We start from the raw sequence: 24,576 nt of genomic DNA, 5'->3' as shown, positions 1-24,576 counted from the left end.
GTCAGGGGCTTCTTCTCCCTCACACCCATGAAGGGAGCGAGGCTTGATGGCAGAGCTGGCCTGCAAGTACTGGGGGGCAGTTCTGGGGTTGGCCTGAGCTCCATCCAGCCTGATAGGGCTTGCCTGGGGCCACCAGAGCCCAGCCCTGCAATACCCTATCTCCTGTCACCAAGCAGGGCGCTCGAGGTCACGGAGGGGCTGGCCACACGGCTGGGCCAGCGCCTATTCCTGGTCTGGGACGCTGTGACGTGGGGGGCTTCCCCACCCCCCTCCACGGTTGGTGCCCTGCCACCGGAGAAGGGGGGCTGGGGCCCGGGAGGAGCCGCCAGCGGAGCCCTGGGCCTCCCAGCACGGCTGGGTCGAGACTCTGAGCCAGGCCAGGCTGACCTTTCCCAGGGGAGCGAGAGCCTGGCCTGCCCCGCCTGCCTGGGTGGCGCTGGGCCCGCAGGCGAGCAGCCAGCTCCCTGGGGCTGCCCGACTCCTGGGGAAGCAGCTTCTGCACATGCTCAGGCCCCACTCGGGGGGAGCCCCCGGGCAGGCAGCCCTGACCCGGACGCACCCACCTGCGGCTGGAGCCCTGCAGCTGCAGCACCCCCTACCCCACGCCCTCCCCGCGCTCTCAAACGGCCCGACTCCATCCCACGGCTGGGAAGGCCAGCTCCCCAGCGGCCTGCCCATGCCTCGCCTCTCCCCCTCTCTCTCTGGATTTCAAGAGCGTCTTACTTGACCCCATTGCCCTGCCGCTGGGCCTTCGAATGTGCTGCCCTTCTGAGGGACGGCCCGCCCTCCTCGCCCCCGGATCACGGCAGGCTGGCCTGCGGACGCGCTCATTCAGCCCGCACGCCAGCCCCGCCGCGACTCTGCACCTAGCGCATGTGGGTTCCAACCCCAGTTCTACCTCTTAGCAGCTCTCTGGCCTCTGGGCCTGCTTCCTTGTCTGAACACAGGGACCAGTAACAGCACCTGCCCCATACCATCTGTGGGGACGACGCTCCGGGGCACACGTAAAGCCCCGAGCAGCCCGGGCACCCAGAAGGATGGAGACGTACTCGAGAGTGGGGCTCAGCGTTTTGCCTGTTACTACTTGGCGCTTTGAGTGCCGGCCCGGGCGTCTCCTCTGTAGGGGAGCCCTCCCCGGCCAGGGGGAAGCCTCAGCGCTGTGGAACCTTCGAATGTCATTTTACACCTGCTCGGCAGGTCCCTTGCCCCCTGCCCATTTCCCCCAGGTGCAAAGAGGCCCCGAGAGGGGCAGCCCTACTCGGGGGCCCGCAGCGTGAGGGGCAGGGCTGGGACTCACACCCAGGAAGAGAGGCTCCGAGTCTGTGCTGCGCCAGGTACCGTGCGCACGTGGCTCACGCACCCTGCACGCCCCCCCCCCCCCGCCGGATGCCAGAAAAATGCAGCCAAGCCAGGGCTGGGCCAGGGGCACAGGGCTGAGGAGCTGGGGCGGTGGGGAGCTCCGTCCAACTGAGACGTCACTGCCCTAAGCAATTCCATTTTCCTTCACCAAAACCCCAGAAAGGTGGCTGATCAGGACCGAAGTGCCCCCCCCCCACAAAAAACCTGGCAATGTGACCTTATTTAGAGAGAGAATCTTAGAGACGTGGCCAGGTCAGACGAGGTCCTCCTGGGTCAGGGAGGGTCCTTCCACGAAGAGGGAGGATCGGACAGAGACGCAGGGACGGTGGCCACGGGGAGACACGGCCAGAGTGTGCAGGGGTGCCGACACCGAGGAGCGTCACAGCTCACCGGCCACGCCAGCCGCCGGAGGAGAGGTGGCCTCCGCCCCTCGGGCCTCCAGCAGGAGCCTCGATGTTGGACTTGCAGCCCCCAGAGCCATGAGAGAATAAACTTCTGTTGCTTTAAGCCACCCGGTGTGTGCTTCGCTGTGGGAACCCCGAAAACGAAGGCAGGGGAGTAAACCCCAAGGCCCGCTGTACAGATGAGCAAACCGAGGCCCAGGGAGGTCGACTGATTTGCCTGAGGTCACGGACCCAGAAGAACCAGCGGCTGGGGTCAGGCTTCTTGTTCGGGGTGGGAGACCCTCTGCAGCTCATCCTTCCAGACCGGGCTGCTGGAAGTCTCCAGAATGCATCGGGCAGGCTCAGCGCTCCCAAGGGCCCTGCTTACCCATCCCAGGGTCCCCGAGGGAGGGCCCAGGGCCGGCTCGCCTCTGGGCAGCCCTGTCCCACAGAGAGCAAGGCACTGGGTCGTTCTGAACGACAGGCGGACGCAGGCAGACGCCATCGGCCTCGGACCCGGCCGGCCCGTGGGTCCTTCCCTGGGTCCCTGAGGGCTGGGTGGGAGGCGCCGCGACTTTCTTAGGCTCCTCGCCCTGTCCCCCAAGAAGGTGACGCTGGGGCTGCCAGCACCCGCCTCTCCTGTCCCTCCCGCCACCGCCTGGAACACGCAGCCACGAGCAGCCGCCCTGAGCGGGAATTGTCCAGATTGCTGTAATTCACGGCGGACGGGCTCACAGGCGCTCATCGCATTACTACAAATGTCACCGAGCAGGGCCTCGGCAGGCACGGCCCCGGTCTCTGGGGGACTCGCACGCGGCCGGCTCTGCGGGCAGGACCCAGGATGAGCTCACTGCCACCACTGAGGACCCAACCTTGAGACGGTACAGACACCTGTCTCGGTGGTGAGTCATCCCCGCCCGTCCTCCCAGCCCCCGGGTCTGCCCTTCCCAAAGGGAGAGGGGGCAGCCGCCACCCCGGCCAACCCCCGCGCCCAGGCAGGAGGGAGGGGGGCAGGGCGGGGCAGCCGCGAGGGCCTGGGACCTGGGACGTGCCTGCAGAGCCCCCGCCCCCTCCCCCGGCGGGCGGGTCCCGGGCAACGGCCAACAGTGTGCTGTGTGGCCGGAGGACCCGCACACTCCACACAGACGCTCACGGCAGCACCGTTCACAGTCACGAGGGGTCCGTCACCGTTCACAGTCACGAGGGGTCCATCAGCCAGCTGAGGCGGGGGGTCGGAAAGGGGCACACCCACACCGCGGAGCGTGGCCGGAGCGTGGCGCCCAGGACGAGGACGACGCACTGCCCCGCGCGGCCGCCGGGGAGGACGCGGCGCCGGGGCGAGCCGGCAGGTCGCACGTGCACGAGGGTCCAGGACGCTCGAATCCGCTCGGAAAGAGCGGCCGGCGACAGTGGGGGGCGGGCCGGGGCGGGGAGTGACCACTCGCGGGCCCCGGGCTTCCGTCTGGGTAGTGGGGACCGCGGCCCAACCCTGCGAACGGACTTACTGCCACCGAATCGTACACTGTTAAATGGCTAAAATGGCAAAACTTATGAGCATTTTACCAAAATTAAATGAAAAAGTTGGGCAGGGGAAAGGGGGAAATCACACAATTTTAATAAAGCCTCTTTTGCATCCCATGGAGAAATTCACGTAGAAACCATATAGTGGACAGAGGAGACGGAAAAAAATAACGACGTGGCCCCTTGGGGGGCTCGCAGCACCCACAGGCCCCCATCAGCAGCCCTCGGAGCCAATGAGAACAGGGCCCCGTCCTGAGTGAGGGTGCAGGTCCGGCGGCCCCTCCCACAGAGCCTGAGGGGAGGGCCGGCCCCGGGCTCAGGTCTGGTCAGTTTCTGAAACGCCAGGGCCAGCCGCTCGGGCCCTCGGGTGGCAGGGCGGGCGCGGGGCAGGCAGCCGTGGCCAGGGTCTCGGCCTCCGGGCCTGGCTGTCCTCGCGCCCGCCTGTCCCTGTGTGCCCGGCTCCTAGGCGAGAAAGGACGCTTGTTGTTCCCTCGTGAGTCACGACCCGGAGCTCTGGGCACAAAGCAAGCAAATGTCAGCGGCAGGGCCTGGGCGACAGGCGTGGGGGGGGGGGGGCTGGCTCCGGGCTACCACACACAGCCCGGGGCCGGGGTGACTCGGCCTCTGCTCCCTGCATCCGTCAGCAAAGCGGGGACGGACATGAGACCCACCCGTCGGGGTCAGGAAGGGGAGCGCGCGGGCCAGCGGGGCTCAGATGGCACTGCCCTGGGCTCGGACGACGGAGGGGCGGGCTTCAGGGTCTCCAGGGACGGGGAAGCCCCCAGCAGCGCGGGGCCCATCCTCAGTTCCTCACGGCCAGCCCAGACAGCCGTCCCATCCCACAGACAGGGAAACTGAGGCCCAGACACAGACGATCGGGCCAGGAAGCGAAGGGCCTGGTGGTCCCAGTGAACACGCAGGTGCCTCCCCATGACGGCAGCTGAGTGGGGGACGGCCTGACCCTGCGACCCCACCGACGTGGCTGCCCGCAGGACCTGCACCTGCCCCCGCGGCACCCGGGTCCACATCTGCAGCTCTGTCTGCAAGGCCAGCACGCGCTGGCCCTGCGGGGAGCCATCCGCCCACCCCTCGCACGGCACGAGCTGCGGGTTTCTGAGCTGTGACCCCGACGGTGCGGCCACAGATGCCCAGCTTCTGGACAGCAGAACCGAGGCTCTGAGGAGCGGGGATGCAGCCGAGAGCGGCCCAGAAGCAGAGCCCGCCCCCCGCCCCCACTGCGGCCCGGGGTGGGGACAGCACCCGGCCCGCGGCAGAGCCCCGGGGCCGACGCGGGCCCAGGGCGCCAGGGCTGCGGACGGCCGGGCGGCCTCACCTTTCTTGGCCGTTTCCATCTCCTCCTCGGTCCAGCGGGAGCTCTCGTTCATCTCCATCGAAGCTGCGAGGAAGACAGGGCACATTGGCGGTGGCCGGGGAGGACGCCTCGCCCGCCGCCGGCTGCACGGGCACCGCGGAGGCGTGCTCGCACCCGGGGCCGGCCTCGCGCGACCCGCCGGGGTGCGGGGTGCCAGTCACCCGCCTCACAGACGGGGACACCGAGGCGGTCCAGGGCCCAGACTGCGAGAGCTGCCTGTTCACGCACGTGGTTGGGAGGGGCTGGCCATGTGGGAGGGTGCAAACGGGGGGGGGCGGGGACGTGGGCTTTAGACAGGCGGGGACCTCATCTTAGCGTGGACTCCCCGGGCTCCGTGGCTCTCCGGGGGGGGGGCGTCCTGGGCACTCCGGCACGTTTAGCGGCGTCCCTGGCCTCTACCCACCAGATGCCGCTAACACCCCACTCCAAGTGCCACGAACAAAAACGTCTCCGGACGTGACCGATCGCCCCCTGGGGGTAAAAACGTCTAAGAACCGCACTCCACAGGGTGATAGCCACGTTCTCCCCAACGCCTGCAGCACAAGGACGAGGCTTCCCGTGCTGCTCAGAAGGGACGCGGCTGACCCTGGGGCGGCGGTCGGCCAAGCCGCTGCCGTGGCTCCGAGAGCCCGTCCTCCGAGCCCCCTCGGCGGGAGCCCGGGGCCTCCCCAGCGGGTTGCTTAGGGCCTCGTGAAGAGGCAGACATGAGGGACGTCGCCGCGTGGACTCGGCACCCGGACCAGCTCCAGGCGCCGAGGGGGGCTGGGTCAGGGCTGCTGACCACTGGAGGACTGTCCGGCAGGATGGTGCTGGGTGGGGGGTGGGGAGGAGCAGCTCCGCAGAGAGCAGGCCCCACCCCCGCCAACCCCCTCCTCCCCCCCCCCCGGCAGCTGTGACGCCTGGGACCGGGGTGGGGTGCTGGGCCAGCCCCCGACCAGCCTGGGGTCCCAGGAGTGCCCCCAGAAGGCAGGCACGCCAGCGCACTTCTGAGGGGAGCCGTCTGCCCCGGGGCTCTGGGCACCCTGGCACCAGGGGGCACGTGGCCGGAGACTAAAGACCCACCCGGGACTTGAGGTCAGCGGGGCTGGGTTTGAATCCCGACCAACTCCGTGACTTCGCAGAAGCAACGCCCCTTCTCCAAGCCTCAAACAGCCCATCTACGAAGCGGGTACAAATTACCTCCCATGGGGAGACGGGCTGAGTGCTCGGCTCAGACCCTGGGTGTGGGGAGGGGGCGTCTGTGAGAAAGGCAACACCGGCTCTACCTGTCCTGGGAAGGCCACCTGGTGGCTGGGACCTTGGCCTGAGCACTCAGGGGCGGGGGTCCCCGCTGAGGAGGAAGGATGGGCCCCCCCAGGAGCCAAAATGGCAGACAACAGACACATGTCAGCTGCCCCCCTGTGGCCGAACGTGAGAACTGCTACTCGATTCTCTCTTGCTCCTCTGTCGGGCGCACAGAAGTGAAACTCAGAGCCCAGAGGCCCACCAGGGCGGGGGCAGGGTGGGGACGGCCCGGGATGTTTACGGGAACTCTCCCAGCTCTGGAATCATCACGGCCGGTGGCCGCACGCGAGGGCACCACAGTGCTCCCGGGGGGTCCAGGCAACCGCCGTGCACGAGGGGACACTGAGGCACAGACAGGCGGAGCAGCCGGCCCCGGGTCGCACGGCGAGGTCACCGCCGTCGCCGAGAGCTCGCACCCGCCACGTCGGGCGCCCCTCCCCGGCCCGCGCCTCACCCAGCTCGGCGCTCTGCTGCGGGGTGACGGCCTCCTCGCTGTTGGCCTCGCTGGCCATGGAGCGGGTGATGCGGCCTTTGCGCCTCCCCTGGCTGTTGGCGGTCTTCCGGCCTTTGGAGGCCACGGCCTCCTTCTCATCGTTGTCTTCCCCGGACGTGTCGTCCGTCTTCTCCCTGGGGGCCAGCGAGGGAGACAGGGACGACCTCGCCTGAGCCGAGGGACCGGGCGGGGGCGAGAGGCCTGGCCTCTGGAGCTCGTGGGCACGGGCTGGCAGCGACCGACGACCTCACTGTCCAAACGAGGGGACGCGGGCTGGGAGGTAACTGGGTGGCTGCTCGGTTCACTCAGCGGGACGTGGGCCGGTGGCTCCTCGCGAGGACTGTTTTATGCACCCAGTAGAGAGATGCCCTCTGCTCTCTGCCTGCAAGACTACTGGATGAACCGCATGGGGTGCAGGCTGGCAGCCATCAAAGCCACTTTACTCCCCAAAGCGATGTTCCCGGCGGGGCTCTGCGAACGGCCTCTGCCGTCGGCACTCCTGGGGGCCGGCGCGCCTTGGGGAAGACGCCAGAGGAAGTTTGCTGCGGGTCTCATGCAGGCTGAGCGGGGCTCTGTGGGCGCATGGGACCTCAGCACCCGGAGCCGGGCCCCTCTCTGGAGCCGGCTCGGGGCTTCCCCGCGGGGCCTCTGAGATTTATCACCCTGCCTTCCATCCATCTTCCCGAAGGCCCGTGCCGAAGTCTGAGAGGCGCGGGTAACGCGGCCGGATGCTCTCTGCCACCGATACCTGGCGCTAAGCCGTGCCCGCCCCACCTCGCGACTCTGCGGCTGGGCCTGCGCCCCCGGCGCCCCCTGGCAGGCGTGGGGGGCTGCCGGGGCCCTGAGGCAAGGCGGTGCCTCGATCTGCACAAACTCACGCTGACAGGGATGACTGCAAAGGTGAGGGCACAGCCCGCCCCCGGCCCTGGCCCTCCCCCGCCCTGCTGGCCGGCCACCCGCCCCGCCCCTCCCTTCCTCGCTCCTCCTCAGGAGACCAGCCTGAGGTGGGAGAGGCAAGGAGGCAGAGTTCCAAAGTCATTGCCTGGATTTATGAGCTCAGGAGTGGAGCGCAAATGAGCTATCAGTCTGCACGGTCCCCAGCGGGGTTGAGCAGGGGCGGGCGGGGGAGGGGAGGCGGCGGGCTTCCGGCAGGGGGGCTGGCAGGGGGGCTGCCTGCGGGCCGGAGCGGAAGATGGGAGACGCCTCCCTTCCCAGCAGGCAACCTGTAGACACACATCGCCACGCCCCACACACCTGCACGGGGTTGCCCCCCGGCCCCCGACGTGGGCTGCGCGCAGACCCCGCCACCCGGGGCCGCGCGGCCGGCCTTACTTGGTCAGCTCCTCCTTGTCATTGTCCACGTCCGGCCGCTCGTCCTCCTTCTCCGCCTCCTTCTCCTTCTCCTTCTCATCCTTCTCCTCCTGGCTGCTCCGGGGCATCTGCTGCTGTTGCTGCTGCTGTTGCTGCTGCTGCTGCTGCTGCTGCTGCTGCTGCTGCCCGGGGGAGGGCAGGGGAGGGGAGGACAGGGAGGCAGGTGAGTCTCTGCACCTGGGCCGGGCCCGCGGGGAGGGGGAGGGGACCATCGGGGAGCCGGCTGGAAGAGGAAGAGGATGCTGCGAGGAGCTGGGTGCCGACCCAGGGCCCCGCTGGGCACGGGTCCCAGGGCGAGGGGTAGCAGGCGGGGCATCGAACGCCCGGGTTCGAATCCTGCCTCCGACCGGTGCTGCGTGACCTTGGGGGAGGGTCCCGACTCCTCCCCCTAAAAAGCAGGGGTATTCCACGAGCCTGCCCCTCAGCCGGGGGCCAGGGGGCTGCACCGTGAGGACCCTCACAGAGCTGGTGTCTGGCACGGATGTTTGAGGGGAACGGACTCCACGAATGCCGTGGTCAGCCTCAGGCCGGAATGGAGTGGGCACCTCAGGACGCCCCGGCCCAGCCCAGCGCGTCCCCGAGCGAGCTCAGGCCGCCTCTCTAAGCCTCAGTCTCCCCGTCCCCCAGGTCCGTGAGGCTGGCTGCAGCCTTGATGAGGCCCCGGGGTGTGGAGGGGGGCAGGCCCATTTTACAGGGAGATCAAAGAGGCACAGGCCAAAACCAGCCCCTCCCGAAGCCTCTCATCTCCTCCCAAGCGGCCCGGCAGGTGAGGCGGGCACTGGCCCGCCCTCCCCACCGCACCGGGCCCCTGACCCTGCCTCAGCAGGACGTGGGAGCCCGCGGGAGCAGCGGGCCCCTTCCCACACCGCCACTCTGGGTCGGATTTCCATCCGAGCACACGGTTTCCCTCGCCGCCCCGAAGTCTGCCCTGCAGGCAGCCGCCAAACCAGACCACCTTCCCATCCCGCTGAGGCAGATAAATGAGCACGAACCCGCCAAAGAGCCTTTCAGCGTGTACCAGGGGCTTGGTCACACCAATTTGCAAACAAAAAGGGGGGAGAAAGCCCCAGCAGACAGAGAAGGTGGGGGTTGGAGGCCCCCATCCGCCCACCTTTCTTCCATACCAGGAACTGCGCCCCTCAACGAACGAGGCTGCCTTGGCCTGCGACCCCGCTCCTTAGACCTTCTCTGCAGTGTTAATTTGGGGTGCAGCTGAGAGCAGGGCCAGCCACGGGCAGCGTGCAGACGCCGGGACTCAGAGGAAGGCCTGTGCGACATGGCTCCCCAAGGCTACGGCAGGATCCCGTGGACCCTCCCGCCTCGGTCTGACCCTTCCCCGCGAAACCCCTCTGCCCTGTAAGAGGAGGGGGAGGGGCGGCACGGGGACCTCGAACGGCCTCTCCCCTCCCCAGGGCTGCTGCCCACTGCCGAGAGGTGGCCAGTGACTCCCAACCAGCCTGTCCCCACCGAAATCCCTCGGGCACTGAGGCGTGACCTTTCGACAGCCCAAGAGCTGCAGAGGAAGCGGCCTGGTGATGGTTTCCGGCTTGTTCCAACACGGCGGGCCCTCTCCCCATCTGCCTGACGAAGGCGGCGAGGCCGCGTGGGACCCGGACCGGGACCCGGAGTGGGGGTCGACGGCACGGCCGCCTGGGGAGGGGACCCCGGCCTGCGGGCCACCTGGCAGGCTACACCTCACCTCTCACGCTCGCCAGCTCCTGAATGCTCAGGAACCTGCCGGTGAGGGGGCCGGGGCCGGGCCGGCAGGGGCTTCCCAACCGCGGGGCGCTGGGCGTCTCCCCAGACCGCCCTCGGCTGCACCTGTACCAAGAATTCCCCACCTGGGGTGCAGCGTCACCCCAAAGCTTTTCTCACTGCCGCTCTCAGCAGCGTAACTCCAGGCTACGCTCCTAGAACACCTGTGATCGTCCCCTGGGGACCTCGTCCTGGGGCTGCAGAGCCGGCCACCGTCTGGCCCCGGCCTCCCAGCCACACACGGTGCGTCCTGGTCCCAGGGCTGACGCCGGGGGTCTGCGCCCACGCGCGGCACCGAGCTAAATGCCTCCCTGCCACGGCGCTCCTCCGACGCCCCGGGGAGCCCCGCCGGGGGAGACGCCAGCAGCGCCCCCTTGCTCACGACGCGTCCTTCCCTGCTCTGCGCCCGTCCTACGACCTGCTCTGGCCTCTCACGGCCAGTCTGGGGCCCGAGGGAGGGGACGAGGACGTAAACAGCGACAGGAACGGCGCTCCGTCCCCAGCGCCTCGCACACACTGGCCCGTCGACGGCCTCAGCCACCTCGGAAAGGGCCGGCCTCGCCTACCAGGCCTCTGCTCCGGACCCCAGGACCGTGCGTGGACCGCAGAACTGCCGGCTGGGTTTCACGGGCGACGCCAGACCGCGGTTCTCAGGGCCGGGGACCCCTCGGCTGCCCACGGGGACCCCTCGGCTGTACGCGGGGACCCCTCGGGGCTCTGGGGAGTCCTCCTCCCAGGCCCCGACCACGCTGGTCACTCGCAACCTCTGCTTAGACCCGGCCGCCAGGCTGGCCGGCGGGGCCTCAGATCAGGGGCCGGGAAGCTCCTTCCATGAGGCTCGGCCGGCAAGCACGTTGGGCCCATCCAAAGCTCCTTCACCAGTCACGACCACTCAACAACTGTCCTTGCAGCGAAAGCCAAACTGTAAACAAGTGGGCGTGGCTGCGTGCCAGGGAACTTTATCGACAAAACACAGGCTTTGGCCCTGGGGCAGTCGCTTGCCACCCCTCGCCACTCCCCCAGGCCAGACCAGAGCCACCCAAACCAGCTCTCCACGCGAGCCCGCTGAGGACGGTGCACAGGGGCAGGTGCCGGCCCAGCGGGCCTGGGGCCTGGAGCTCTGCATGCCCGGGCAGGGCCCGGGCGACTGGTGCTCTGGTTCCCGGACCACGGCCACGTCCAGGTCCCCTCCCCCGGCCGCCGCTGACGCCTGTGCACGGGGAGAACTCCACCGCCTCGCACGACGCCGCGGCTCGCGACGGGGGCTTGGTCGGGAACGTCCCCTGCAAACCACGGCACAGCCCTGCGGAAAACCCGACCGGGCCTGCGGTGGGCCAGGGACATCGGCCCGAATGCCCAGGGGAGCCTGCTTCGGGAGCACCCAGCACCGGACGAGCAACGGAAACAGCCCGAGCCGTGCTCCGGCCGCGGACCGGGGGCCGCGTGGGAAAACGGGGCGAGGGCGGACGTGGCAAGCCCCACGATCAGACGCCCACGCGGCCGTCTCCACGCTCCACACCTGCCGGGCCACCGACTCCTCCCAGCAACCCTGCCATGGCCTCTGTTGGATGAAAGGCACTACAAAGACACAGAGAGGTTAAGTAACTCGCCCCACGTCACACAGCATTTCCCAGCCAGGGCCTCCGGGCAGGTGCCCGGCCTCAGCCTGGGGCTGGGGGGCCACGGGCTCCTCCTCGCCCCCGTTTCGGCCACACTGCGCCCCCCACTCGTGCATGTCCTCCACAAGCACACTCTGGGCTCGGAAAACTCGGCCCCGAGCAGCACCCCAGCACGGAGCCAGCGCCCCAGCTGACGACGAAGGGCGATGTGAGGGCGGGTGGAGGCTACGGTGGCTGGAAACCTTCACGAAGCAGCGTCTGTGGTACGCGGCAGCCCTTCCCCAGGGCCCGCGGGCGGGAGGGAGGGGGCCCCCGAGCCGAGGCACCACGGCTTGTGCTGGAGAAGGACGAGGGGGCATTCCGGGGAGGGGCCCTGCATGGGCTAAGCCACGCTGAGTGGAAACGCCCTCCGTCCTCACCGAACGACACGGCCCGCGTGCCGGGGAGCCTGGCCAGCCGGCGTAAAGGCTCGTGCTCGGAGATGGGGCGACACCCTTCTCGGGGTGGGGGGAGAGGGGCGGGCAGAGGGTGACGGACCCAGCCCTGGCCCGTCGGGGGAGGGAAGCTGGCCGTCCCCGGAAGGAGAGGCAGTCCAGGGAGAGGCGGCACCGACCATCCAGGCGGGAGACACGAGGCCGAATTCCCCCACGCCGGGTCTTCGCTAGTGCGTCCTGAGAGCCGCCCACGCCCAGCGATCCCGCTCACGGCCCCACCGCAGCCCGTCGCCCCACAAACCCTTTACCAAGCCCAGACCACGTGCCCAGTGTCTCCAGCAAGCAAATCCCGAGACGGGGCTGCCCTCGTGACATGCCCAACCCTCGACGGCAGCAGGGCGGACGGGGGGACGGGGGAGTCCCGGGAGCCTGACGTCGGCGGGCGAAGTGGGGCCGGGGGTCAGAACCGGACCCCCTGCCGGGTCCTGACCCGTCCACGCGTCCCTCCTGCGGACGACGAGGCCGGGAGGCAGCTTCGTCCGTGAGCAGCGTCTGGTCCCGGAGCCCGCTCGTGCGCGCTCAGGAGAGCGGGGCCCGGCATGCGGGGCCTGCTGGCCAGCTGTCACACAGCCATCGGCAAACGCGAGACCCGTGACCTTACACCTGAGGAACTTACAGCAAACACAAAGGCAGTGAGCGCTCGAAACGCGTCACGTCCCGGTTATTTGACTACGCTGCCGTCAGGGATACTCTCGGGGGGATTTACGTCAGCGGGGCCCGGATGGCGGGAGCAGGCTCCGAGAGCGAGCCCTTCCCAACGCCTCGCTCAGGGGTCCCGCGGGGCAGCCCAGAGTCAGGCACGGCGGGAGCATTTCCACCATGGAGACCGGCAGTGGCTACGGACCGGGCCTTCACCCCGGAAGGCTGGCTGCTCAACACAGACCAGCGGTCCACTGCCGACAGAACCCGAGACACACCAGCCGCACGCGCCGGCGGCGAGCTCCGCCTACGGGGAGACGGAGGGCTCGGCGGCTGGGGCTCCGTTTTGAATGGTCGATCGGATCCTGTCCTGTTGCGTTGGGGTCAAAGCTGAGGTCCACAGCATGCGGAGGGGTGACTGGCCCCTGCCCAGCTCCCCCCCCCCCGCCCTTACAGCCCCCGCCCCCCCCGACTCCTGCAGGAGGCCACAGGTGTCCTGCCTCGGGGCCTCTGTGCCCACTGTGCCCTCTGCCCGGCCAGTCCCGCCATCCTGCGCAGGTCTGAGCCCACGCAGCTCCCTGCAAGCCGCCCCCGCCCCCCACATCTGCTCTCTGGCTCCGGCTCCTGCCTGTGGCCCCAGCACCGCCTGAAACTGTCAGGTCCATTTACTTGTGTGCTGTCCACCTGCCGCGGGGCAGGGTCAGCTCGGAAACCCCTCTGTCCCGTTCACTGTGAAACCACCTACGACCCCGGGGCTCTGCACTGGCTGTGGACCCCACCGTGCCCCCCCTCCACCGTCACGACCCTCCCTCCCCTGCACCCCACCCCCGCCCTGTCCTGCTCAGAAACACTGCTCTCGGGTGACCATCTCCACCCCCCTGCGAGGCCTGGCAGACCCACGCCGCTCGGCCCTGGCTGCGCCCGGCCCATGCTCGCGGCTTCCGGGCGGGACGCACGTGATCCCCGTCCGGCTATCGCTTCAAGGTGCTCCCCGCTGCCAGGAGGCTGTGGGTGTCTCCTCCCCGAACGGCAGCCGAGCCCGCTCAGTCCTTGGGGGACGGCCTGCGCCACCGCCCAGGGGCCCACCGCCCGCTGCTCCCTGGGGACGGCGTCCCCCGGGGTACATCTGGAGGAGCCGCCCACAGGTCTCTCCCCACTCAGCGCAGAACCAGGGACATCTGCTCGCCGGAGCCCTAAATCCAGACAGGCTCCCGCCCCGCCAGCTCAGCCTGCCCCCCCGCGGAGCGGAAGCGGCTGCCTCCTGCAGGCCGGGCGCCCCGGGCAGCGGGGCTCAGCCCCTGCCGGAGGCCCACTCCCGCTCTGGGGGCAGTGTGAGACAAGGCGCGAGCAGCGGCTCGTGTGCACGCAGGAGAAGCACGGCCCAACCTGGAGGCACCCGGCCCCGTCTGGCCTGCCCCACTTCCCCACGGGACTCCACCTGGTGAGCCGCCAAGGCGGGAGGGGGCGCGCAGGCCCCGGGGGCCGGCAGCACCGGCGCACGGCCGCCTCCTCCCTGTGGCCCTCGCTAGGCTGGCCCTGCCCTGGGCTGCCTTCCCGCTCACACTGTCCCCACGGGAGCTGCGCTGCCTGTGGCCCCTGGAGTGCGATGGCAACCGGAACAAGGTCACCTGTCCCTTGGCAGGGAGCCGGGGGAGGAGGCCGGGGGCGCGCACAGCCAGAGGGGGCCGGGAGAGGAGAGGAGTGGGAGGAAGGAGGGAGACCAGACCTGGGCAGCAAGCAGGGCGCGCGCGCGTGTGTGTGACGGAGAGAGAGACAGACAGACAGACAGACGGAAGCAGGCACAGAGCGACAGGGAGGCGCAAAGAGAAGCTCAGATCAGAGCTTCGCGAGTGGAAACAGAGACACCGGAGCGGGGAAGGGAAGGCGGGAGACGATGTGGGGGACTGGGGGGGACTCGGGGGCGCGGGGCCTGGCCGGCGGGGCGGGGGCGGCGGGCCGCAGAGGCCGAGCAGGCGGGTAGCTGGCCGGAGGAAGCGGGCCCCTCCCCGGACTGCCCCGCTCAGGCCTCAGGCGGGGCAGGCGCACGGCGCCGTGCCCAGGACAGGCATTTCCTGCCCCCGGTGCCCGGCTCCGCGGGTGGAGCAGACCACAGACCACGCGCCCTGCTCCCAGCGGCCCCCTCCCCCGCACACCCCGACGAACCAGCCCGCAGCCACACTCACCTTGGGGGACATGCTGCTCCCACAGCACGGCCCCCCCATCCCCAGGCGGCCGCAGCGGCGGCCCTACGGTCACCACTGCCCCGGGGCCCGGCCCTGCTGCCTGGCCGGCCTCGCCGGGCTCACATGCTCGGCTCCCCGACGCTCGACCAACGCTTGGCCCCGAGCTTGGCCGGCCTCGCCGGGCTCACCAACGCTTGGCCCCGACGCTTGGCCCCGAGCGTTGGGCCAACTGACCGCAGCATTCCGGGCTCCGGTTTTGCAATTAGTTGGGATAACTTGGCCCCCTTGTCCATGAATCATAAACTACAAACCACTGTGCTGTCGCTCGGTCCTCTGAGCTGGCCCCGCCTGGGCCGTGATTCACCTTGGCAGGAAGACATGCCCTGCCCACAGGCGCACCAGCCACTCGGGGCTGGGTCTTGGGGGCCAGGCCTCTCCTGCCAAGGCTGAGGCTGGGGGGCTCGGGTGGGGGTGGGCTTGAGAGGGCTGGCATGCCACAAGTTTATGGCTGGGCCTGCATCTTCCCCTGTCAAAATATGGAGAGACTTCTAGAAGCTAGACGACACTCTCCATTAAACAAGAAGGCTGTGCAGGCACTCCAAGCGGCCAGCACATTCCTCTGCCTCCAGCCGCTGCAAGGCCGGGCCGCAGCGCAGTGGACGTGGGGGTGGCCTTGCTCCCTTGCGGGGCAGAGTAGAGGGCAGCGGGGGACAGGCGGGGCGTCTGGGGGTCTGAGCCCAGAGATGCCCCCCAAGGAATTCTACACCCCACCTGTGTGACCGCGCATGCTCTTGACATGCAACCACCGAGTGACGGGCGGACGGCTTGCCCGGGGCACGTGGAGAGGGCATGACGTGGCCGGGGTCGCCTGCACGGACGCGGAGCCGTCATGCCCCGTGGGGGTGCGTTTGCGTCAGGCGTGAGCACTGGGAGGTACGGTGTGTAAACATGCGGATGAACGGGATGTGTGCCCCAGGGCTGACTTGCCAGTCCCCTTCCAGAAGGGGCTCTGCTGCCCAGCCCCCGTGAGTGTCCTCGGCTGGCCACGCACGGCCTGTGGCTTAAGATCCAGCAGGAAAACCGCCGACGGACCACTCCGGCTCCAGAGCCCCCCGAAGGCCCGTCAGGTGCCCGTGGGCCTGCTCTGCGCCTCGACTTCCCCTTCTGCCACCCTGCTCCCTTCCCGTCCCTTCCCGGGGCGGTCCCCAGAGCCCCCCAGCACCCCGCCACAGAGGGCACCCCGGGGCCAGCAGTGTTGGCATGGCTGGGGCACCTGCTTGAAACGCGGGCGCCGCCTCACGATTCAGCACCGGAGACGCCACAGGCCTCCGGGGAGCGGGCGAGAGCTCGCGCAGGTCGCCGGCAACGCCGTGCGGTCTGGGACCCCGTCTCACCCCTCCGTGACCCCGGGAGGGCACAGCCCGCGGACGCCGCTGTGGCCCCCACGGCCACGCCGGCACGGACGCTGGTGCTGGCCGCGGGAAGGAGCCCCCCGCTCCGGGAGGACAACCTGACCCGCTGGGCACTGCACGTCCCCTTCTCGGCCCCGGGCACTGGGGACCGACTGGAGCCCGAGACGGCCTCGCCCCGTCTCTGCCCGTTTCGATCCCGCCGAGGCAGGGGTGGCGAGGGGGGATCACCGGGGACACCCCCGCATCCGGGCCCGCCGAGAGCAGGCCGGCTCAGGAAAGGGGGCGTCTACAGGGCGGCGGGTGCCTGCTCGTCGGCACCGCGGAGTCCCACCTTGAGTCCGCCTCGGCGGCTCTTCCTTGGGGAGCTGTGTGCAGCCGGCAGACTCCCGGGGGCCGTCTGTCTGTCTGGCTCCCGGCAGCATCGCGGCCTGGTTGGAGGTGCAGGGGAAGCTTCACAGCCCATGCACGCAGCGGGGACTCGGGAAACGCCCCTCGGGAACACACGCTATCGTGCGTCCGACACCCCTGGAGGGGGAAGGGCTCGGCCCTGGCGCACTGAGGCCCAGGACCTGTCCCAGCTGGGGCCCCTGTGGGCGGGCCGGCTGAGCAGCCCCTGGTGGCTGTCCTTAGCAACGACGTGGGCGTGGGCCGAGCCACGGAAGCCGTCCAGGACCACGGACAGAGACTGGAGCCTGGGCAGCCCGTGGCCACTCAGGAGAGGGGGACCCAGGCGGTGCTGAGGAGGGGGGTGACGGGGGTGGGGACAGGCGAGAGGGGAGACGGCCCCCTGCATCTCCCGGAGACGAACACGGTGCAGGGAGAGCGGCACCCCAGAGAGACAGGCTCTCCGGCTGTGGCCTCAGGGCAGCACGGGGGAGTCCTGGGGAGCGGGCACGGAGACGCCGGCGGGCTGCGCCCCCACAGCGCCCCGAGCCCGTCCGCTGCCCGGGCCCTGCACCGGGGGAAGCCCAGCCGGCCGGCAAGGCGGATTAGCGCATTTCTGAGAGGCCGGCGGGCCCTCTGCCCCCGGCTCCAGCAGCCCACGCCTGCCCTGGACCCCGATTCTGCCACGGGGAGCCCCCTGCCCCGTGCACGCGCCCTCGTCCGCGCCGCAGGGACAGCCTCGCCCAGAGCCGCTCTGAGTCACGAGGCGCCGAGCCCTCACGCTGCCTGGCACGCGGCTACACGCTCTGAGCGTCCACGGCGGCGGCTTCCGTCCTCCTCCCTGTCACCGCGGCGACCGGGGGCATTGCCGTCCCAGTCGCACCGCAGGGCCGGCGCCCCGGGAACTCTGACGGGGGACTTCAGCCTCTCACTGGACTCCCAGGGTCCCCCCAGGGTGACCCGAGCAAATACTGGCTGTGAACCTCAGTCTGCTTTGGAAACTACAGGGCCCAGGCGGGCGGGGTGAGCCTGGTGGGGTCCCCTTAAGAAATGAACAGCTCACTGGCCACTCAGCCTCCACCCACCCGAGGAGCAGGGCCACCTCCTGGCAGCAGACGCCGCTGCCCCAAGGCCTCCACGTCACCTGCTGGGAAGAACCAAAATACCTTCCCAGCCTTCCCTGGGGCCGGAGGGAAGGGACCGAGCTCTTGACCCAGAGCCCACACGGTCGAATGGCCCGGGGCAGCGACCCCGCGCGGTGGGGCCTGGGCTCCTGCCTGAGCCGACGGGGTGTGCGCAGTGCCAGTCAGAACAGGGTAGGGCGGCGGAGCCGTCGTCTGGCACCGTCTCAGCCCACAGCGGGGCACACTCCACACCCGTCCCACCGGGGCCTCTGCCTGCCCACCTCCCGCCGGCTCGGGGCGCCGGCCCACGGGAGGCCGCCGCCCCCGCACCCACTGTCCACCCCACTGCGGGCGCCAAGCAGACGTGCCCGCGCCCGCTCCACGCCGGGCTGGGGAGCCACCGCCTCCCTCACCGGCAGAGTCATGGGCAAGGTCACGGGCTCCACAAAACCCTGGATGGAGCTCAGCCGGCTCCAGCAACTGCATCTCGCATTTACACGAGGGGCCGCGGGGCCTCTGTCTGCCGTTTATCTCACTGTCGAGGGGCCGCCCTGAAGCCAGCGCCTGGCTGACCCATGTTTATGGACAGGGCTGAAGGCAGGTGGTGGGGGCAGAGGGTCTGCTCGGCAGAGCCCCTCCAGGGCCCACACCCGAGTGTCCGCGCCTGGCAGGGGAGGGGCTGAGCTGCCCCTGGACATCTGCAGCAGCCCCAACCGATCAAAGGGTGGGGACGATCAAAGGGTGGGGACGGCACCAGGGACCCGGGGCCCCTGCCTGGCTTTCTGGCCTCCTTCCTCGGTCTGGGGAGTCTCAGCTTAGACGCGGGCTTGAGCGGAGAGTGAAACCTCACCAGAGAAGCCCACGCCCCTCACCCGGCCTAACCCTGGACGAGGCAGACGGACAGAGGGCGAAACGCTGCTCCCCTGCTACGAAACAGCCCGGCCCGGCCCGGCCCCCGCCCCAGGCACAGAACCCTCCTGGCCGCCTCCCCCGGGCCTGCCACACTCGCACCCAGAGGTCGCCTACCGGGGGCTGCGGGCAGATTTCAAGAGCAAATATGAGTGGTTTGGCCTGGACAGTTTTTTACTGTCGTTGATCATGTGACCTACGATGTAAAATCAGGCAAAATCACATAAAATCAGATTTTCAGCCCATCGTCAAAACATTGGAACACACGGGCCGCTTGGCCAAGAGCCAGCGGGCGCCGCTGATGCGTGGCCGGAGCCCGCCAGCGAGCCCCGGGCTCCGCCACTGCCGCCTGCCGCCCCCTCACGGGACCCCGCATCTGTCGCCGCGGAGGGGAGCAAACGGGTCTGTCCGTGACTTCTCTCCTTCCTTCCTTCCTTCGTCTAAGACGCTGGAAGGCGCCGAGGGCCCTGCGCCTTTGTCTCTCCCCTGTCCTCTGCCCGGGACGGTCTTGCCTCTGTCCTGTCCACCCGTGGCAGTGGGGTGCCCCTCCACCCCCCCTCGGGGCCCCGACTCTGTGGAGCCTGTCGGGCAGGCCTCTGGCATCCGCCTCAGAACTGCGTGTTGACGCTCGGCCTGTCGACTGGCACACCGCCCCTGTGCCCACCGCACAAACGCCCGACAGACAGACAGGTTACCACGCAAAGCGTCAACGCCACAAAGTCAAAGACGTGGCAGCCAGGGGAGGCTGGGGAAGGGAGGGCCCCTCGCCCCCAGGAGCTGCCCCCTTCCTAAGCGACGCCGACACCCAGTCTCCACCTCCCTCCGCGCAGACGGGGCTCCCGGCGCAGGGGAGGAGGAGCCGGGTCTCATCTATCCCCCGCCCCTCTCCAGAGCCCCCAGCCCAGCCACCGAAAGGAGCCGTGGGAGCCCCCCCACGGCGCCCCCACAAAAGGCACAGGAGGAAGGGGGCACACCAGGAAGACTTGCGCGAGAGAACCAGCACAGCCCAGGCGCTCAACAAATACCTGACAATGTCTTAGAAATAAACCTTAATGCCATTAGCGACCCTCTACTTTGCCACAGACCCCACCACTCCCTACTGCCTATCCTGCCTCTCAGCATATCACCTCGGGGGCCTATCGTCCCAGCTCATGCTTCCTGCCATTTATTTGTATTTTTGCCTCTCAACGTAGAAAAGTCCCGAATGAACTTCAGTTCCTAAAATGCCACAGCTAGGTCTCTTCTCTGGAACAAATAGCTCCAAGCCAGTAAGCCTCAGTTTTTCACATCTGTTAGACAGGTGAGCAAGTGGGCCAGCTGTGGCTACACAAAACTGGAGAGGAAGACCGTGTCCCCAAGCCACACGCAGCCATCCTTCAAGGACCCGGGCCATCAAGGACGAAGGCACAGCCCCAATCACGTCAGCCTGACGCTCGAGATGCAGTGAGGGGCTGTTCATCCCCATTGACGGATTCGCTCTCTGATTACACGTGGCTCACCCGCCAGCACGGCAGACCCCAGTCCTGAAGCACAGACCCCGGAAACCAGAAAGGAGACGCCAAGAGACCCCCTGCCGCAGGCTGAGGGACTCGCTCACCGAGCGTCACAGTGGACGTTGGGACCCCACCGGTGACGGTGACTCTGATGCCCTCAACGTCCTGCCCTTGCCAGCCCAGGAGAGGGAGGGTGGGCAGCCCCGGGGAGCTGGACAATGCTGGTGTCAGGGAGCCCCCACCTAAGAAAGCTCGGGGTCCCCTCCATCTCAGCTCACGCACTCCGGGGCCCCGTCACTCTCCCCTGGGGTCCCCCAGGCCGCGGAGGCCCAGGGAAGGACATGCCTCAACCAGCTCTGGTCCGGCATCGAACGGCAGTGCCCAGTGCCCGCTGCAGGGTCAGCCTGGATCCCTCGGAGCCCGGCGCGAGCTGCCTCCCCCCGCCAGGTGCTCCCAGCACCTGCTCTGGGCTGATTCTCGACAGCCCAGAAGTGAACACGAAGCCGTCCCTTCCCCGGGCTCCCACACCCCGAGCGCTCACGCACGACCCACGCTGAAACGTGTGGTCACCTCCGCCACTATCTACCGGATTTTTTTTAAGCCAACTCCTTTCTCCTCTAACTCAGAGGTCAGCGGACTTTTTCTGCAAAGAACCGGATAGTAAAGTTTTTAGGTTCTGCGGTTTCTGTCACGACTACTCAACTCAGCTGTTGGAACAAAAAAGCTGCCGCGGTGGTAATGAGTGGGCGTGGCTTACGTGACAATAAAACTTTATTCGCACAGCCCGGTGAGTGTTGGCCGAGCCCTGTGCTAGTAGCTTAAATAACCCTTTAGTCTCATCCTAAGTAGTGAGGTCTCAAAAATTACAGGTTGAAGTACTGGTTTTGTTTTGTTTTTTTTTAAATATGCATTAAGATAAACACACAAGTATTAAAAATTTTAAATATTAATAACGTTTGTGGACGTGACCACGTCATCCTGAGAACCAGCCCTCTCTCTGGAAATGTGGCCCTTTTAAGCGCAAGGACCACAGATCACCAAGCTCAGAAAATTAAGTGGCCGCTGGTCACTCCCTTCTCTGCAGCTGGCGTAGGCTCGACACCCTCTGGGGGGTGGGAGGGGCCAAACTGGGGGACATGGTGCACGCCCCAGAAGCCAGGGCCGGTCACTCAGGCGACGCGCCCCGGACCAGCACCCCGAATGCCAGCACCGGTCACCCGGGCGATGCGCCCCGAACACCAGCGCCGGTCACCTGGGCGACGCGCCCCGGAAGCCAGCACCCCGAATGCCAGCGCCGGTCACCCGGGCGACGCGCCCCGGAAGCCAGCGCCCCGAATGCCAGCGCCGGTCACCCAGGCGACGCGCCCCGGAAGCCAGCGCCCCGGACGCCAGCGCCGGTCACCCGGGCCACGCGCCCCGGATGCCAGCCCCGCCCCCGCCTCTCACCTGGCTCTTCCCCCGGCGCCGGTAGCTCCGCCTCACCAGGCTCTTGTAGTTCTCATTCTTCTTGGTCAGGTAGTAATAGAGGACGCACTCGGCCACCGTCTGCGGGAAGAGGGAGAGAGAGGCGCTAGGGGGTGTGCAGCGGCGAGGCGGCCGGGGCGGGGAGCAGCCAGAGGCCCCCGGTTCAAACCCCGCCTCCCCCAGGACCCGGCTGCATGGCCCCGGGGCGCGGTTTTGTCGCAGGATGGGGATACGGAGCCCTACACGTCAGCGCTGCTGGGAGGACCAAGGACGGTAACGCAGGTAGTTAAGTGCTGAGGACAATGCCGCCAGGCACAGCAGGGACGGGACAGAGGCGGCCCGTTCTCACCGTCGCTGCTCCCGGTGACCCGAACGACAGAGCTGTCGCCTGCCGGCCCCGGCCCGGGCCCCAGCCCCGGGCGAACGGGCGCACCGGCTGCAGCCCCTCTGGAAGCTCCACATCAGTCTCGCCCTGGGCCGCCTCTCAGCCAGGAATGTCGTGAAGTTTACTCCCAGACCAGAGACCCGACTCCCTCGTCCCTAAATACTGCCGCTCAACTGCCATCTTCCGTAAGCCCAGCTTCCGCCTCGGGTGAGCCCTAAACGTAGCACCTTTGGGGGTGTCCGGGCCCCTAGCAAGACGCTGCTGTAACTCGGGGAAAGGCTTTTGGAGGGCCTGCTTCTCCACACTGGCTCCCCAGGCGTGAGGAGATGGCCCCTCGCCACCCTGCACCCCTCCTTCTGCAGTTAGCAGGTCACCAAGGGCAGACCTGGGGACAGCGGGGACCTTAAAAGGGGCCCCTGGCTCCGGCCGCAGTGCCCACCCTCCACAGGGAGGGCCTCCGCATAAGCGAGATTTGGGGGACACTGCCTGAAACCCCCGGAACAGCACCGCAGGAGGGACACCTCTGGGGCACTCTGTTCTCACTCTGCCCACATGCTGCTGTCCCGAGGGCCGAGTCCAGCGCCCACGCCAGCATCCCTGTCCTGGGCGGCGGCGGGCACTGCCCAGCCAGCTCGGGGGTGCACACGGGGGCTTTACTGTCCCTGGGGATTCCTCGTGTCTACCTGCTGAGGGGGAGCCGGGGGCGGAAAGGGGCACTGCCCGGGCTGGGTCAGGGGCAAGGTGGGGATCGAACATCGGGGCTCCGTGGAGGTCTGTCTGACGGGAACGAGGACCTGCCGACCGCGTGCCTGGCTTGGCGTCTGAAACGTCAGCGTACACTGACCAACAGAGGGCCCGAGAAAGGTCATTGCGTCCGGCGTCCTGGAAGAACGCCACGCTGGCCCATAAAGCCCTCGTTAGGACGCCGCGGCCTCCAGAACCCACGCCCGGTCTGCGGGGACGCTGGCCGCCACGGCGGAGGGCTGGCTCCGGGGACGCCCTGCACTCAGCTCTCCCGGGGTTTCCCAGCCCAGAGCTCCGCCCCCTGGGCCCGGGAGGGCGGGGCCTGAGGCCTCCGCGCTCCTCGGGAAGGAGAAAGGAGGGGAGAACAGGCAGACACAGCGAGGGGGGTGAGGGACAGGCAGGCAGAGGCCGCTGAGGGGGAGGGGTGGGCGTCCCCACCGGTCAGGCGCTGCCCGCAGGCACAGACAGCAGAAGGACCAGGGGCGGGGCGGCGGGGCTGGCGGCGGAGACTCACCTTCCTCTCCAGGAAAGATGCAATCAGGCCAAAGTTCTTGGGGTGCTGCATGAACCTGTGGGAACAGAAGGGTGGGCCTGAGGCCAGGTGGAGGGGGGCTTCCCGGCGGGGTGCACGCCGAGCTCGCGGGCGCCTGCCATCTCCACTGGCCGGGCTGGGCGGGCACCGCCCCACTCAGAGCAATTAAGCCCAGGGGGGCGTGGGAGAGCTGGGAGGCCGGGGCGGGCGGGCCAGGGCCAGAGAAGGCGTTCCTCAGGATGAGTCACTGGTTTTAGCGCCTTTGAAAATATATTTGTTTGTCCTGCTGGAGGCGGCTTCCAGGAAAAACGAGGACATTACATGCAGCTCGTTGGTGGGTCCCCCCTTCCAAATCTGCTTTTGTTTCTGTCTCCCGCTGGGCCTGGGAAACGGGGCCTCGCCCAGCCCACGCGGGGGCCCTGCCAGCCAGGTCGCAGGTCAGGCCTGGAGTGGTAGGAGCAGAGGCTCTGCGTGCCCTCGGGGAGCCGGGCAGGAGGCAGGCCAGCCGAGGAGGCCGCACGAAGGGACTAAGGCTGGAGGGGGGTGGCGGGGAGCTGGCGCCCCACCAAGCGGCTTCCTGCGAAGCCGGGAGGAGTACTGGGAAACGGCTCCACCGGCCTGAAATGCCGGGGCCACAGGAGCAGAGGGCTGCGGGGGCAGAGATGTGGGTCACAGCTGCTTGGGCCCCGGGGATGCGGGGCGGGGTCGCTGGGCCCCGGCCCAGCCTCGACCTGGTCATCCCCACAACGCCCCCGCCCCACGGCCTCCCTTGGGGAGAGGAGAAGCTGCTGGCGAGGCTGGGGCCCTGCGTCCCCCAGAGGGAGCCTGGGCCAGGGCCCAGCCCTCCAGATGGCTGGGCAGAAGGCCAGGAGGCCCCTCCCCTGCTCCCCAACCAGACACTGGAGAATCCGGAACGGCCTCTTCTCCCTTCCCGGAGGAAGCCCTGTCGGAGGCAGGCTTCCCGGCCTGCACCCCCACCTCGGGCAGCGTGCGCCGCTGGGGCCGGCCCCGCGCCCTTCTCCTCCAGACGGGCCTTTCCTCCCTCCCTCCCTCCGCCCCGGCGACATTTCCTTCCCCCTGTCCCTTCCTCGGGGGTTTTCCCAAGCAGAGATGGGCCCCTGGGAGACCAGGAACCAGAGTCGTGAATCTCCAGGCCGCTCACTCCACCATCCTCCAACTTACACCCGTATCCGCTGCCGAAGGTCCCCTGAACACGTGCCGCGACCGGCCGCCTCCCGACCGCGACTCGGCGAGGCACCGTCTGTCAGCAACCCACGCTCCAGATGTGGAACCCGCCGCTTGGAGGGGAAGTGGCTTGCTCGAGGTCTCCGAGCCCGCCCGTGGTGGAGCCCTGGGCCACCGGCACACGCTCCGCTCAGGCCCTGAGCACGCACCAGCGATCGTGCCGAAAACGAGACCTCGACCAGGGCCACGCTGCTTGACAGACACGGGCCGCCCGCGTGGGAGTCCGCAGGCGCGGCCCCGCCCGGCCCCCGGCCCCCCCTGCTGCAGCACCTAACACGGTGGGATCATCTGGCCTGAGCAGCCCCAGAAAGCTCCAGAAAGGCGGGGACACGGGCGGCACCCGGAAGCGCCTGCGTAATTTTCTCAAGACGGTACAGATCAATAAGACTATCGACCACGCCGAGGGGCTCT

At 68.5% G+C, this 24,576-nt stretch overlaps 1 protein-coding gene across 27 annotated transcripts in view; it reads right to left on the bottom strand.

Moving 5' to 3' along the window:
* The window catches only part of NCOR2 (nuclear receptor corepressor 2), a 255,049-nt gene that overhangs the window by 57,132 nt on the left and 173,341 nt on the right, over window positions 1-24,576 (bottom strand). For 16 of the 27 annotated variants that reach the window (XM_036221357.1, XM_036221362.1, XM_036221361.1 and 13 more), the window contains 5 exons: window positions 22,903-22,957; window positions 21,242-21,340; window positions 7,745-7,905; window positions 6,374-6,546; window positions 4,597-4,659 (listed from right to left, as the gene is read on the bottom strand). In XM_036221357.1, the coding sequence (XP_036077250.1) occupies window positions 4,597-4,659; window positions 6,374-6,546; window positions 7,745-7,905; window positions 21,242-21,340; window positions 22,903-22,957 (551 nt within the window). Of the gene's footprint in view, window positions 1-4,596; window positions 4,660-6,373; window positions 6,547-7,744; window positions 7,906-14,473; window positions 14,615-21,241; window positions 21,341-22,902; window positions 22,958-24,576 lie in introns of those variants that run through there. The other 11 variants (XM_036221364.1, XM_036221360.1, XM_036221381.1 and 8 more) reach the window with 7 other exon arrangements.

Source organism: Rousettus aegyptiacus, unplaced genomic scaffold (assembly GCF_014176215.1).
Source record: "Rousettus aegyptiacus isolate mRouAeg1 unplaced genomic scaffold, mRouAeg1.p scaffold_m13_p_5, whole genome shotgun sequence".
Lineage (NCBI taxonomy): Eukaryota > Metazoa > Chordata > Mammalia > Chiroptera > Pteropodidae > Rousettus > Rousettus aegyptiacus.
This window is presented reverse-complemented; position numbering and strand designations above follow the sequence as displayed.